Source organism: Coregonus clupeaformis, chromosome 34 (assembly GCF_020615455.1).
Source record: "Coregonus clupeaformis isolate EN_2021a chromosome 34, ASM2061545v1, whole genome shotgun sequence".
In the NCBI taxonomy this organism is placed as follows: domain Eukaryota; kingdom Metazoa; phylum Chordata; class Actinopteri; order Salmoniformes; family Salmonidae; genus Coregonus; species Coregonus clupeaformis.
The window spans coordinates 28,797,158-28,813,752 of NC_059225.1; the positions used below are offsets into that span (position 1 = coordinate 28,797,158).

The following is a 16,595-nucleotide window of genomic DNA, read 5'->3' on the forward strand; positions in this document are numbered from 1 at the left end:
TTAAAGGCAATGCTACCAAATACTAATTGAGTGTATCTAAACTTCTGACCCACTGGGAATGTGATGAAAGAAATAAAAGCTAAAATAAATCATTTTCTCTACTATTATTCTGACATTTCACATTCTTAAAATAAAGTGGTGATCCTAACTGACCTAAGACAGGGAATTTTTACTAGGATTAAATGTCAGGAATTGTGAAAAACTGATGTGTATTTGGCTAAAGTGTATGTAAACTTCCGACTTCAACTGTACAGTGCTATGAAAAAGTATTTGCCCCTTTCTAATTTTCTCTACTTTTGCACATTTGTGATACTGAATTTTATCAGATCTTCAACCAAAACCTAATATTAGATAAAGGGAACATAAGTGGACAAATAACACAACAATTACATATTTATTTCCTTTATTTCATAAACAAAGTTATGCAACACCCAATTCCCCTGTGTGAAAAAGTAATTGCTCCCTTACACTCAATAACTGGTTGTGCCACCTTTAGCTGCAATGACTCCAACCAAATGCTTCCTGTAGTTGTTGATCAGTCTCTCACGTCGCTGTGGAGAAATTTTGGCCCACTCTTCCATGCAGAACTGCTTTAACTCAGTTTTCAAGCATGAACTGCTCGTTTCAAGTCCTGCCACAACATCTCAATTGGGATTAGGTCTGGACTTTGACTAGGCCATTCCAAAACTTCCAATTTGTTGCTTTTTAGCAATTTTCATGTAGACTTGATTGTGTGTTTTGGATCATTGACTTGCTGCATGACCCAGCTGCGCTTCAGCTTCAGCTCACAGACGGATGGTCTGACATTCTCCTGTAGAATTCTCTGTGATGGTTCCTTCTATTAAGGCAAGTCGTCCAGGTCCTGAGGTAGCAAAGCATCCCCAAACCATCACACCACCACCACCATGCTTGACCTTTGGTATGATGTTCTTACCGTGGAATGCAGTGTTTGGTTTTCGCCAGGCATAATGGGACAAATCTCGTCCAAAAAGTTGACTCAAGTTTGCCAAAAAGCACCTGGCTGATCATCAAGAATCTTGGAAGAACGTTCTATGGACAGATGATTCAAAAGTATAGTAATGCCTGGCGAAAACCAAACTCTGCATTCCACAGTAAGAACACCATACCAAAGGTCAAGCATGGTGGTGGTGGTGTGATGGTTTGGGGATGCTTTGCTGCCTCAGGACGTAGACGACTTGCCTTAATAGAAGGAACCATGAATTCTGCTCTGTATCAGAGAATTCTACAGGAGAATGTCAGACCATCCGTCTGTGAGCTGAAGCTGAAGCTGAAGCGCAGCTGGGTCATGCAGCAAGACAATGATCCAAAACACACAATCAAGTCTACATGAAAATTGCTAAAAAGCAACACATTTGAAGTTTTGGAATGGCCTAGTCAAAGTCCAGACCTAATCCCAATTGAGATGTTGTGGCAGGACTTGAAATTAGCAGTTCATGCTTGAAAACCCACACGTCACTGAGTTAAAGCAGTTCTGCATGGAAGGGTGGGCCAAAATTCCTCCACAGCGACGTGAGAGACTGATCAACAACTACAGGAAACATTTGGTTGGAGTCATTGCAGCTAAAGGTGGCACAACCAGTTATTGAGTGTAAGGGGGCAATTACTTTTTCACACAGGGGAATTGGGTGTTGCATAACTTTGTTTATGAAATAAATATGTAATTGTTCTGTTATTTGTTCACTTATGTTCCCTTTATCTAATATTAGGTTTTGGTTGAAGATCTGATAAACATTCAGTTTCACAAATATGCAAAAGTGGAAAAAATTTGAAAGGGAGCAAATACTTTTTCATAGCACTGTATATATATATTGAGAGAGCGAGAGCGAGAGAGAATCTCACCACAGCAAGTCTGGAACAAATAAGAGAAAGAACAATGAATGTAAGACCCTTTTATAAGCATCTCAACTTTCAGCTCGTAGTTTGTATACTGTACATCATAACGTTGGTGACTGCTCTCTGTACAACTTTTGATCACTGGAGGAACCGGTGACATAAAACTACCTAATCTAACGAAATTAGTGCTCAGCAGTTTGCATTTTAGAGACCCAGATACTATATGTCACGCTCTAGGTTCGGTTAATTATTGATCAGGCCGATGGTATTCATCAAATTAAAAATTAACACAGATCATTGTGATCAAAACTCTGTCTGGCCCTGGCAGACACTTTCGACCACAGCAGGGTTTACCCCCTAACCTTCCTGTAATAAAGCTTTAGTTTAGATTACATCTTCATGACAGTGAATTGAACTGGATCTGTATTTCTGTGTTCAATTTGGTAGCTTCTCATCCCCAAGGATTTCAGTCAGAAGTGTTTTTGTGTGTGTGTGTCTGCAATTCAGCTTTTAGCTGGGAATTGTTCAAGACACCCTAACCAGTAATAATATAAACTTATACAAACGTTGTACACCTCACTCCCCCACATAACAGAGTAAATGTGATTACTGACAGCCCTCTATAATTATAGTATTCTATCATTAAAACAGTGTTTACATCATTAGGTCTTCATCTGGTCATTATCTGAAAGAAATGTCATCGTTACAATGGTGTCATGTGATTCTAGTGGGTCACAGTAATGTTCCCTCTAAGTAGCCCAGGATTGCGGCGCAGCTCCCCCCAGGACTGCTGCATAGAAATATCAGCCCACAGAGAGAAGCACGAGATTGAACTATATGCAACTTTCTAGAGCAGTGGTCACCAACCGGTCGATCTCCAAGGCATTCCTAGTCGATCGTCAAACATTTCTGTAAAAAAAACAGCGGTAAAGCCTTGTGTTCCTATTTTTTTACATTTGTCTCGGGCTGTTGGTGGAAGGTGCACCCGATTCAGCTGCCCTAGGCACCGGGTAGGCAAACTAATGCCATTAAAACCATTTCATGTGTCAGAAGGTACAAACTCTGCCTTCCTGGCGGGCCCAGAGAACAAATCAAGTGCACTATAAGATTACCGCTGAGATGACCGTGTCTGCAGTAATGTAGCAGGCGTAAAAGAAAGCTACAGCAAAGTTGATACTGTGAGATTTCAAAACGTTTAAAACCATGACTAGAGAGAGACTGTCAACGAATACAGCAAAGAGTTGCTGTTTTTTTAGCCCAGTTATAGATTATTTGTAGTCAGCACTTGGGGCTCCCGAGTGGCGCAGAGGTCTAAGCGTCACTACAGACCCCCGGTTCGATTCCAGGCTGTATCACAACCGGCCGTGATTGGGAGTCCCATAGGGCGGCGCACAATTGGCCCAGCGTCGTCCGAGTTTGGCCGGTGTAGGCCGTCATTGTAAATAAGAATGTGTTCTTAACTGACTTGCCTAGTTAAATAAAGGTTAAATAAATAAAAAATAGGGGAATGATTGCTTCCTACACAAAACTTATACATTTCTAGACATCTTTGAAAAGCGAGTCAGGTAGGGAGCTTTCTTTTTGTCTTAAAGGGACAGTGATGTATTTTGAGACAGGCTTGAATAAGCTAAGTAGCCAATAGGCAGAGGGTAGCATCATTTGTCTGATTCTCTGTAATAATGGTGTGGGAATAATAATGCATTTTGTAAAGTGGTTTCTTGCATCAAACAACACAACATTTTCAGTCACGTTTATTCCCAAGTGGATAAACAGGTTAATGTCAAGCACTGCATGTTTTTTTTTTTCAAAAGTCTCATGGAATGTAGGCCTACATTGAACACCACACATTGGCTGCTATTGTAGGCCGGATGATAGACCAGTTATTTCCATGTTAAAATGTTATGGGATGTATTTTCTCCATTATTTCTTATGGTAGGCCACACTGGTAGGCCTATATTATGATCAAATAGCCACAGTAACCTACATGGCCACTGTTAAAACTGTAACTAAAAGCGGGTACAGCCTCAGTGTTCACAGTAAACGTTCACTGGAAGTTGCACAGAATTTTCACAACGTTCAAGTTAGCACTCAGCAGACCTGAAATTTGCTCTGTGCCGGAAAATAATTGTGGGAACATTGGGTCACAGGTGGTGCTATTGGGACACACATACACACATACAGTGCCTTCAGAAAATATTCACACCCCTTGAATCTTTCCACATTTTGTTGTGTTACATTCTGAATTTAAGATGTTGTGTCACTGGCTTACACACAATACCCCATAATGTCACCGTGGAATTATGTTTTTAGAATATTTTACAAATTAATTCATTAAAAATGAAAAGCTGAAATGTCTTGAGTCAATAAGTATTCAACCTCTTTGTTATGGCAACCCTAAATAAGTTCAGGAGTGAAAATGTACTTAACAAGTCACATAATAAGTTGCATGGACTACCTCATCTCTGTACCCCACATATACAATTATCTGTAAGGTCCCTCAGTCAAGTAGTGAATTTCAAACACAGATTCAACCACAAAGACCAGGGAGGTATTCCAATGCCTCACAAAAAAGGCCACCTATTGGTAGATGGGTAAAAATAAAACAAAGCAGACATTTCATATCCCTTTGAGCATGGTGAAGTTATTAATTACACTTTGGGTGGTGTATCAATACACCCAGTCACTACAAAGATTCAGGTTTCCTTCTTACTCAGTTGCCGGAGAGGAAGGAAACCGCTCAGGTCAGAACATGGATCCTGTTTGCAATAAGGCACTAAAGTAAAACAGTAAAAAATGTGGCTAAGAAATTAACTTTATATCCTGAATACAAAGTGTTACGTTTGGGGCAAATCCAACACAACACATTACTGAGTACCACTCTTCATATTTTCAAGCATCATGTTATGGGTATGCTTGTCATCGGCAAGGACTAGGGAGTTTTTTAGGATACAAATTAATTGAATAGAGCTAAACCTGGTTGTCTGTTTTCCAACGGACACTGGGAAACAAAATTCACCTTTCAGCAGTAACCTAAAACACAAGGCCAAATATGCAATGGAATTACTTACCAATATGACATTGAATGTTCTTTAGTGGCCTAGTTACAGTTTTGACTTGAAAATGGCTGTCTAGCAATAATTAACAACCAACTTGACAGAGCTTAAGAAAAAAAAAATATATATATATATATATATATTGTACAATCTAGGTGTGCAAAGCTCTTCGACTTACCCAGAAAGACTCACAGCTGTAATCGCTGCCAAAGGTCATTCTAACATGAATTGGCTCAGGGGTGTGAATACTTATGTAAATGAGATGTTTCTGTATATCATTTTCAATACATTTGCCAACATTTCCAAAAACATGTTTTCACTTTGTCGTTATGGGCATTGTGTGTAGATGGATGAGAAAAAAATAATATTTTAATTAATGTTGAATGCAGGCTGTAAAACAACAAAATGTGGAATAAGTCAAGTGGTATGAATACTTTCTGAAAGCACTGATCAGATGAGTAGGTTAACATGTTTATGAAAATACATCAACATCTTCAATTGTATATCCCTCTACAGAGACCTTGTCAGTGGTAAGGTAGCTTTGATGTCAAACCACTACCTCTCTGTTCCAATCATTGATGCATCTATGGAACGATAATCATAATCATACAGCCCCTTGCATGTATGGCGCTACAGGACCCCTTCTTTATTTGGGCCCACCACCATGATTTGCTTCCCCCTCATTTGTGACAGAGATCTTAATAATTGAAATTGCTGCTGTTCCGCCGGGAGACTTCTGAATTTGAATTTGAATTTGGGGCCTTTGAAAAGTTTATTCTTCTCATAGTGAGAGGATCTCTTTCTCTTTCTTTCTTTCTCTCCCTCTCTCTCTCTTTTTCTTTCGCGCTCCCTCTATCTCTAATTAAGCACATTACTTTGTCATGTGGGATGTGTCTCTTTCACTCATTGTCTTGGAGATCTGGGGCATCGGTGTAGATAGGGGAGAGATACTGTTGAATTTAACATGAAGGGAATGTGAGCGACTGGTGCACCAGGTGGTTCCGCCGGGTTCATGTATAAATGAGATTCAGTGTTTCAACACTTTTTCAATTGAGGGTTGGTGATTTTCTGATGAAAACCTCCTACCTTGATTTACAGTATGACACATCAAGGGTTAACAAAATCTGTTTTAGAGTCAATGTGAAAGGCATGCAGGTAAGGCAAGACTGATAGAAACAATGCACATTTATAGTATGGATTATAGACATGGATTACCACAGAGAACACTGCTACTCCAGCTGCTCTCTCGTCATCTGACTATGTGTTCTCTCATAGTCTGAGAGCATCTGTTCGTCACAGTGGTGGCACAGGGCTACTCATTTCTCCTTAATGGAGATTTTCTATTTTTCTCCTCTCTCACCGGTACTTCTTCTCATTTGAATTCCATGCTGTCACTGTCAGTTGACCACTCAAGCTTAACATTGTTGTCACCTATCGCCCACCAGGTGCCCTTGAAAAGTTCCTTAATGAGCTAAACACCTTAATAAGCTAATTTCCCGACGATGTCTCACCACTCATCATACTGGGTGACTTCAACCTCCCGACTTCAACTAATTTCTTTACACCTCTTTCTTTCCCCTTCTTGCCTCTTTTGACCTCATCCTTACCCAGTCCCCTCCCACTCACAAGGCAGGCAATATGCTTCATCTCATCTTTACTAGAGGCTGTTCGCCTACTAATCTCACTGCAACCCTCTCCAGGTCTCTGATCACTACTTTGTTTCTTTTTTCTCCCTCTCTTCTCAAACCCTACCCACTCAGCCCCTACCCAGATGGTCATGCACCATCGCAATCTGCGCTCTCTCTCTCCCACTACTCTCTCCTCTTCTATCCTATCATCTCTCCCTTCTGATAAATCCTTCTACCTCCTGCCTCCTTACTCTGCCTCTTCGACCCTACTCTCCTCCCTTTCTGCCTCCTTTGACTCCCACTTTCCCCTTTCCTTCCGGCCGATTTGACTCTCCCCTCCTGCTCAGTCACTAAGTCACTCGGCTCCATCATATCTCATGGTCTCTCCTATCATTGCTATGCAGATGAAACTCAACTACTTTTCTCATTCCCCTTCTGACGTCCAGGTGGTGGCACGCATCTCTGAGTGTCTGTCAGATACGGTATCTAAGCTTGGATGTCGGCCCACCACCTCAAGCACAACCTCGAACACGACTAGGCTGCTCTTCCTCCCGGGGAAGGCCTGCTCGCTCCAAAACCTCTCCATCACGGTCAACAACTCCACGGTGTCCACCTCCCAGAGTGCAAATAACCTTGGCGTGACCCTGGACAACACCCTGTCGTTCTCATCAAAACAATGACTCGCTCCTGCAGGTTCATGCTCTACAACATCCGTAGAGTATGACCTTTCCTCACACAGGAAGCGGCGCAGGTCCTAATCCAGGCACTCGTCATATCCCATCTAGACTACTGCAACTCTCAGTTGACTGTGTTCCCCGCTTGTGTCATGAAACCCCTGCAACTTATCCAGAATGCCGCAGCCCGTCTGGTGTTCAACCTTCCCAAGTTCTCCCATGTCACCCCACTCCTCTGTACATTCCATTGGCTTTCAGTCAAAGTTCGCATCCACTACAAGACCATGGTACTTGCCTAAAGCACAGCAAAGGGAACTGCCCCTCCCTACCTTCAGGCTATGCTCAAACCCTACATCCCAACCCAAGCACTCTGTTCTGCCACCTCTGGTCTCTTGGCTGTCCCACCCTTATGGGAGGTCAGCCTCCACTCAGCCCAGTCAAAGCTCTTCTCTGTCCTGGCACCCCAATGGTGGAACCAGCTTCCCCCTGATGCTAGGACAGCAGAATCCATGCCCCTCTTATGAAAACATCTGAAGCCCTACCTCTTCAAAGAGTATCTTAATAAAGACCCCCCCCCACAAAAAAATAATAATATATATATATATATATATATATATATAATACAAATAATAACTTGCAGATGTCTTTTCCTACTAGCATTGACATTTCTGATAACTTCTTTACTGGGGATGTACTTACTATGACTGTGATATCTCACCTAGCTATCTTAAGATTAATGTACTAACTGTTGTGTTGTTTTGTAACCCTACTTGTCTGTTGGGTCTAATTAATAAATTAGTTGTCGGATTAATGCGAAAAAAAGGAGTGTCCGGCCCTAAGTCAAGAATGCGAATCGGCAACGTTTAATGAAATGCAAATGGATTTCTGTGCCCGCGCCTCTTCCAAGCGTCTTCCAAGAAGAAGAGAAGAGAAGGCTGCCATTGCTTTGATGAGGGGGAACAGGTCTTTCATCATGGCGGACGAGCGTTTGGGCCTGAGCCAAATCCTCTTACAGAACGGACATCACAGTGATAGAAAGGGTTTGATTAAGTTGAGTTATTAACAGAGGTACCACTATGTCTTCTTCTACTGCTAAGATGTAGCAAGTACTAATGGGGGTAGACATCTTGAGAGAGACACAGTTCCATGCTCATTTGTGATTTCTCACTAGCTGAACTCATGTTTTGTGTGTTCTTTGCCAGACTGTGATGTCATCTCTTTTATTCAGTAAAGCGCTACAGTTTGGAAATCGCATATACTATTGGGGTGGCTATGTGTGTGACTGTAGATAGCAAAGCTTATTCACTCTCAAAACCAAGACAACAATGAAAAATCCTTGCAAAAGCATAATTTGTGAATGACAAAGCAGTATCTCTCTTGGAGAGCCTGTCATTGAAGTGAAAAGAAATAGAGATTTTCTCTTGAACGGCCGAGGCATTTTCCACTATCCAGTGTAGCAACTATACCCTCTAATTGCTATCATATTGGGTCGATGCGCTATCCCAGAGACTCTGAGAGGAAAGCACATCAATGAACCAGCATCGCTAACCAGGTATCGTTTTACTATCCCAGTGCCTTGTTGGTTACTAGCAGCACTACTTGGCATCATTAGCATGGCATGGAGTCTGGAGAGAGTCCCCGGTCTGCTCCTCTTTCCTCTCATCTCGGAATCTCATCTCAGAATGGCAGCCATTGGAGGGGGGGGGGGGCATTGTCCCAGCAAGCAGCCTTCCCCCGTTCCCTCTTGTGAATGAAACACTACACTCATCTTTTCGCTGCCCATCCCCTGGCCTGAAGCAACATACACAACATGAAAAGCAATGATTTTTCCTGCAGCCCCAAATTCCCCTGGATCTGCAAATGGCCTCCGAAAACCCTTGATCTGATGACTCATGTGATTTTATATACCTTGTACAACCGTTATGCTTTTTCTCTAAGACTTGTGTCAGCTAAATGTAGGATGGCTTAGATGTATCCCCCCAGTTAAGCGTAAAAAGCATCAAGGAGAGAAGAGAAAATAAAGCTTCAAGAAAGAAATACCAACTGAAATGACAAATTAATTAATGGAAATGTATGCAAATGCAGAGGATGTTCAGATTCCTGTGTACTACAATTACTCAGATTCTTTCTCAATTACATTGGTGCGTATAGGATAACGTCTCCCTGACTATAGATAAATTACTTGAAAATATAGGATGTTTAGCATGAGATGACTTGCAATCACATGAAAACAAACAAAAATTGTTTGGAGGTGGGAAAACATATTGTCTGTGCTCTCAATTTGAATAGCTGTACAGTGTGTGGTGCAATATTGACCAGACAGACCTATATGGACTCCCAGTGTGTGTGTGTGTGTTTTCAAGTTTTATTTTTCCCATATGTACGGGATACACATGGTCCAACAAAATGCTTACTTGCAGGGTTCCTTCTCCACAATGCAACAACAATAACAAATAATAAGAGAAGAATGCAAACATAAAGTAAATGTCTCAGTAGAATAGAATAAACATTTTAGCATCAGTATAATACAGGAAAGAACAATTTAGTCCAATATTTACACGTGTTTTGGGGATTGTGGGTCAAGTGTTTCAATTGTGCAGTATTTAGCGATCATAATAAGAGTCTGGTAGCAGCAGTTGGAATGTGTGTGTGGGTGTGTGTATGTCTGTGTGGGTGTGTGCGTGAGTTAGTGCATGTGTGTTAAGGTGCAGAGAATCAGAGCAGGTGGTCAGTCCAATTCGTGTTAAGCAGTCTGATGGCTTGTAGATAGAAACTGTCTCTGAGCCTGTTGGACGGGGCAATTCACGTACCAGGCCATGATGCAACCGGTCAGAACGCTCTCGATGGTGCAGCGATAGTATTTGGAGAGGACCCTGGGTGGCATGCCAAATTTCTTCAGCCGCCTTATGAAGTAGAGATGCTGTTGCGCCCTCTTGACGAGTGGTGGTGTTGTTGGTCCATGTCAAGTCCTCGGTGATGTGGACGCCGAGGAACTTAAAACTGCTGACTTTCTGCAGTCCCGTTGATGTGGATCGGGGCATGTTGCCTCTTGAAGTCCTCTGCTTGTTGTTTTGCTGATGTTGAGGGAGAGGTTGTTGTACTAGCACCACAAGTACAGTAGGCCAGCAGGACAGAGAAGAAGAGACTGAGTGTAAAAGACTGTTCTTCGGCACGTTGGACGCAGTTATTGGTGAAATGTCCGAACGATTCAGGGAATGCAACAGCCAACTGGTGGAGGCCCTGTGTGCCCTTGATCCAGAGAGACATGACTTTCTTCTACAGTGAAAAAGGTGAGACCACTGCTGGATCCAAGCAAAACAGATTTGGTGGAAGCTGAGTTTAGTGTCGCTCGCCAGTTTTTGCAGACTGATATCGCCCACTCTGGCTCCAATAAGGACAGATGGACCTCACTTGATATCCTCAACGATTCTCTTGGCCTCTCTCCACTATGCTGACTGTGCTAACTGCACTGAAACATGGACTGACTTTTGGGGTGTCCATAGCTACATGGGAGAACTCATTTTCCACTTTGACAAACGTGTTCAGTCAGCACAGAAGAAGCATGCTACACCCGAGGAAAGCTCAAGTAATCCAAATGGCATTTGAGGGGGATCTTACAAGAAGATTTCGGGGAGAATGGAATGATTGATTACTCAGGAAGTTCCACAGAGCATCAAGGAAGCTGCAACTCTTTTGAAAAGCAAAGATTGAAACAATCTAGCAGTTTTTTTTATTTTTTTTAGAATCTTGCTTTAGTATGCAGGGCGCTGTCCATGGTGCTGATAGAGCGCAGCAAAAGCATTTTTTGAACTTTTGTGTTTATTATGGTATAGTGTGATTATAAGCAGAATTCAATATAATTACAATGCAAGAATCCAAGTGACGCCCCTGGGTATAGATACATATCGGTATAATTCATCATAGAAATAGATAGGTTGTATTCTATTATGGTGTTCTTGGTAGCCTATTTTATTTGGTTGCTGTAAATGGAAGTGTACGTATTGGAAACATGTTTATGGTAGGCTGACAATTGCTTAATTGATTACGTGGGTCGAATTTGATTCCCAGAAGTGTATTGTGCCATATCACAACGTGTTGCTGAACTCATGAGCGAGCGGCATTATTTTCCATGTTTGAAGCGAGCCTGTATTTATTTGGCAAGACAGCTGTGCATGGCTGCGTCTCACTGTAGTAGGCTGTAGGCTATGTTTTGGTTATTTGGATCTCCATTCACCATTTGTTTACTACGTTTGTTTACTGTTAATGTAACTAGCCTAAATATAGATTGTGTCATGCCTCTATCGATCTGATATTTTGTTTACTAGGCCTACTACTTGGTACCGCTGTCTTATTCTGTTTGCATTCATTCGCATTCACAGTTGTGCTGGTATTCTAAGCCAAACTGCTATTCAGTATTTTTGTTTGCATGCATGAATAATTAGGTTACTACTTTCAGCATTTGGTTTGCATTATTTTTGGTAAGACAGCTGTGTGTATGGCTAGCCTATATTCATTACCAAAACGGCCTAGCTGTAGGGCGCTGTCCAGTGTGCTGATACAGTGCAGCAGAGAGAAGCTACAGATTCTCAAAGCACTCAATGATCTCGGAGTGTCGGCATTTGAACTTTGTTTATTGTGGTATAGCGTGATTATATAAGCAGAATTCAATATAATTCCAATGCAAGAACCCCCAAAAATGTAGCCCCCTCGCCAATGTCAACTGCCCCCTTAGTCACTTTATCCTGGCACCGGGTTTGTGTTGGAGCAGTGTGTGTGTGCGTCAGAGTGTTGGAGAGCATGAAAGAGAAAGTGAGAGAGAGAAAGTGGTATTTGTATTTATTATAGATCCCCATTAGCTGCTGCCAAGGCACTGGGACCAATTAGAGTGGTCTTCCTGCTTCCTGTGTGTTTGGCACTGGTCGTCTCTCCTCCTCTTCCAAGCTTCTCTTCCCTCAGCCCGCCACTGACCCCTCTCCCAGCCCAACTCCTCCAAACATCCCCCTAAGCATCGCTCTGTCACTCTTGTGACTGTAGATACCCAATAGGTTATAATGACATCATGATTACAACCAGTTTGTGTCGCAGTTTGTAACGCTTTGTCTGCTGGATACCCTCTTCACTCACTGAAAATAGGTATACTCACTCCTGAAAAGAGTGGCCTGGAGAGTTACACAACATGTAATCAACAAAATCACAACGTGTGTCAGGAGAACTGTATTTGTTTGACCTCACATTTGATTGAACATTTTGTTTTGACATTGTCTGCTGAGTTTCCCGCCACAACAAAGCTTGCTTTGCTTCACTACATAAATCTTTCTGAACATACTGTACATTCCCGATTACAGCACCCCAATCTTTGTTAGATCGTTTTCTAACATCTGCCCTGCCGGCCTTGGAGGCCCCATCCTCCATGCTCCTGGACAGGTCTGTTTTTCTCCCTTTGGAAGAAGCCAGTGTGAATAATCGACAGCCAGCTGGCTGACTGTAAACCAAATTATGCAGGGCAATAAAATGGAGACTTCTACAATAAATAGTGATTGTATTGTGTGTTTCGATCACTGTTCTCCTTCTGCGCACTGAATTATTGAACAACTGCGTGTTGGGTGGAAATGTCAGATGCTCTTTTTGCTAAGACAGACGGGGGAGAGAGAGCGCGAAACGGGGGAAGCTATGCATGAACCAACCGCCATGGATGGAGACAACAAATGCCATTTCTAACGGGGTGTCATGGCCGATCATTGATTATTTTTGATGAGCTCGGACCTTGAATAATTAATTTCTCCATTATCAAGTCGGAATCGCCTCAGGAAATGTCCCCTCCCCTCCTGTACAGTTGATAGTTATGGGCTGCACTCTATTATCATTAATACACAGGTCTGGTTTGGAGCAAATTCCATTAGCTCATCATCATCCATTAGCTCATCAAGTCAATGATGGAGGGAGAGGGAGAATAACCGTGTGAAAGCTCAGTGCTGGAGGAAAAAAAAAACACTTTTTCTCATTAGCTGGTTTTGGCTGTGAAGGGGGGGAGGGGGGGTTAAAAAATAGGGTTTAGGGGTTAGGGACAATAGGATTTTGAATGGGACTTGATTGTTGTTCCCCAAAAAGTATAGTAAGACACAGCTGTGTGTGTGTGCGAGTGCCATGCAATGTCCCAGTGGCAATCAGTGGTGGCCTAAATTTGTCAGGGCTGGTATTTACGAAGCTGCCCACAGTAGCTCTCTAGCTGAGAGTGTGATTTATTTTCTTCTCTTTTTTCTTTTTAACAAGGATGTCGGTCCGATAAACCAATTATCTCTTTCCACGCCGTGCGCTCTAAATTATATTTTTTCATCTGTCACTCACCCCCCGACAAGGTTACCCAGAGATCACACTCTCTCGGGCTGCAGCTATTCTTAGCGTGGCAGCCCACGAGGACGAGTTTTCTGTGAAACAAGGTTGCCCTTTCAGAGAGTAGAGGAGGGAAGAAACAGACACCTCTGGCACAGCCCCCACCACCGTATAGAACACTGTAAAGCTGGAGAAATGTAATCTATTCTCCTGTCTGCCAGAGCTGGAGAGAAATGAAAGGCGAGAGCGAAGCTCCCGTTTATGGCCCTAAAGGGTTTTCTGCTTAAACGTGGCTAAACCCGGCCTGAGTGTCGCCGCCGCCTCGTCGTAGTTACAGTGTCTCATTTCCAGTGGATATCTGCATTCTCAGGGAAAACAGTTCGCCTCTGTTTTCCCAGTAATGAGCAGCAGTCGTCTGCACTGTTTTTAGAAAATGCACCCTCATATTGCGATGTGTCAAGGGGAAATGTGTTATGCCATGGAACTTCACAGGCATAGTCTGAGGTCTGCTGTAGCCTTGCCAAATTAAGAGTTTATGGTTTTGAGCTAGGACTAGAAAGTATACAGAAATTAGGACCGGTGACGAATGTACTTGAAATTAGGACTTTTATCAGAAAACTGTTGGCACAGCGACATTGGGCCCTGTTCAAATACTGTTATTAAATGCATCCTTAGGAAGGAGAGACATTAGGCACTGTTTAAAAACTGAAACCACAGCGCGACTTTGTCACCACTTCTCTGTTTGAATTATTATCTCTGCAGCAGTAGACACTGTGTCCTCCTGACAGTGGAAGTCTGCTGGTATGAAGCCGAATCTGATTTTCTCAGGGATCCCATGGTGTTTGGGCTGTTGAATCCCAAGGCTCTGTCTTTCAGAAGTCTTCTCTCAGACATTTTGTCTTAGCTGGGTGCTTTGGGGCACAATTCAAATCTCAGCCGTTGGTTTCAATGAGCCCCGGAATATGGAAATGACAAAAGGGCCATGCTTAGCTTTTGAACTACTTTTTGTGGCGGATACTACTGTTGTTCATGTTCATTTTCCTTCGCTGTACTTTGAAGATCCTCATTACTGTCCCCTAGAGAGACAGGGACTGTGTGTGTGTGTGTGTGTGTGTGTGTGTGTGTGTGTGTGTGTGTGTGTGTGTGTGTGGGTGGGTGGGTGGGTGGGTGTGTGTGTGTGTGGGCTCGTGCGTGTGTGTGTGTGTGTGCATGCGTAATCCAGTATCTTGACTACTGTAGGCTCTAATATCTCACCTAATGTCTTTCTATATCCCTTAGGAATGGAGGGATGTGACAAATATTGTTAAGCACCTTTGTAGACAAAATGAATATTGTCTGATCTAATTGGGATTGTCCATGTGGATCTCACTGGAGAGGTCAAACATAGCTCTTGTGTTTATTGGTGTTCATTAGTCTCCAAAAATATATGTATTTTTAAATCATGTTCGTGGTGTTTAAATTCTTAAAACCACTGCAATTCCACTGTGACCTACACCCTCTCTTGATCCCTCTCAGTCCTCTTAACCCCAGTCTCTCTTCTTCTCTCCCCACAGGACGCAGAAGCACAGCCACTGTTACCGCATCACCTACCGCCACATGGAGAGGACCCTGACCCAGGAGGAGGTGCGTGTTCTCCACGCCGCCATCGAGCACACCGCCGAGCAGGAACTGGGCGTGAAGGGGCGGTACTGAGACCCCCTCCACCGCCCCCTCCCCTGGGTTGTGCTCAGTAGGCGCGAAACAGGGAAAAATCGGGTTAAAACCTGCCAAAACGGAAAGGTACCACCCAAACTCATAGAGACACGAGGGGAGGCCTAAGGACCATCCCTGGAGTCCCTCCTCTTCGTAGTACAACAAGAATGCAACTGGTTGTATTACCTATAGATGTAGGATCTTAATTTGATCACTCTTTTGTTGCTGAGAGTGTTGTAGTGTATTCAAGGTTTAAAAAAGATTCAAAAGTTTGTAATTTCCACTTAAAAATGTCAGACTTCATTTGCCCTAACGAAAAATTTATCAACCCCTACAAAAAGGTCCATTAATTATAATCACCATAATAATTCAAATTTCCTGTTGCTGTGGGACTATTTTCCTGCTGTAGCAAACTGTCCCAGACGTTTCACAGTTTTGTTGTAGCCCTGAGATAACTCACCTGATTCAAGTAGTCCAGGGCTTGATGATTAGTTGTCAAGTTGAATCAGGTGTGTTAGCTCTGGAATAGTTCAAATGCATGGAACGGCTGGGGGTCCCTGAGGAGAGGTTTGGTACGAGACAATAGGTAATGACTAGACCTCCTTGAAAGTGTCCTTCAATGTGACTGTTAGATAGTGGTCCTGTGTGGTAAGAGCACTGCGCTAGCAACGCCAAGGTAGTGGGTTCAATTCCTGCATGGATCACATACAAAAAATGGATGCACTCATTGTACTGTAAATTGCTTTGAATAAAAGTGTCTGTTAACTGACATATTATATTAGCTGATTCTTCTTTACTACCACCGCAGTACCTAGCAACTCTTATCATTAGAGCCTCCAGTAACCTTTCATGTGAAGCAGTGGGCGGCTGCTCTTAAATAACGCAATCCACAGTGTGGAGGGGGAATGTGTCACCTAAAGCCTTTCATGCCATTGCCTCCTTACCAGCCTGGTGAGAGAGACCGACGAACGAACACAATACAGTCCTGTTGATGATTCATGTCGACGTTTGTATTTTTAGTATTTTCTTAACGGATGTGTTATTAAGAGTGGGGAGGGAGGAGAGGATGTGTTGGTGCACTACCTGAGAAGCATTGTAATAAAAGCCGGTATTGTCTCACCGCTGGGTGAAAGTACAAAGAGTGTCCTTTATGTCCGTTTGCTTAACAGGGGATTTCAAATAAACTGTGACGTTTGGTTAAAGTCCTGGCGATCGTTCTTTCTGAGCAGAGCACACGCATATTTGAGGAGCTGCAGAAATGATTTTATACTGCAGATTGAGCACCAATGTTTTTGGAACAACCTCTGCCCTCATCAGTCTTGTTAACAGTGATTATGCATTCACAGTAGATCTATTACGCCCGC

At 42.8% G+C, this 16,595-nt stretch overlaps 1 protein-coding gene across 1 annotated transcript in view; it reads left to right on the top strand.

The window, feature by feature from the left end:
- Nucleotides 1-15,493, top strand: part of LOC121549980 (phenylalanine--tRNA ligase, mitochondrial) — a 136,924-nt gene extending 121,431 nt beyond the window's left edge. Inside the window, exon 8 of the mRNA XM_041862020.2 lies at nt 15,093-15,493. Within this exon, the coding sequence (XP_041717954.1) occupies nt 15,093-15,231 (139 nt within the window). The 3' untranslated portion in view covers nt 15,232-15,493. The remainder of the gene's footprint in view (nt 1-15,092) is intronic.
- Nucleotides 15,494-16,595: the final 1,102 nt, after the last annotated feature.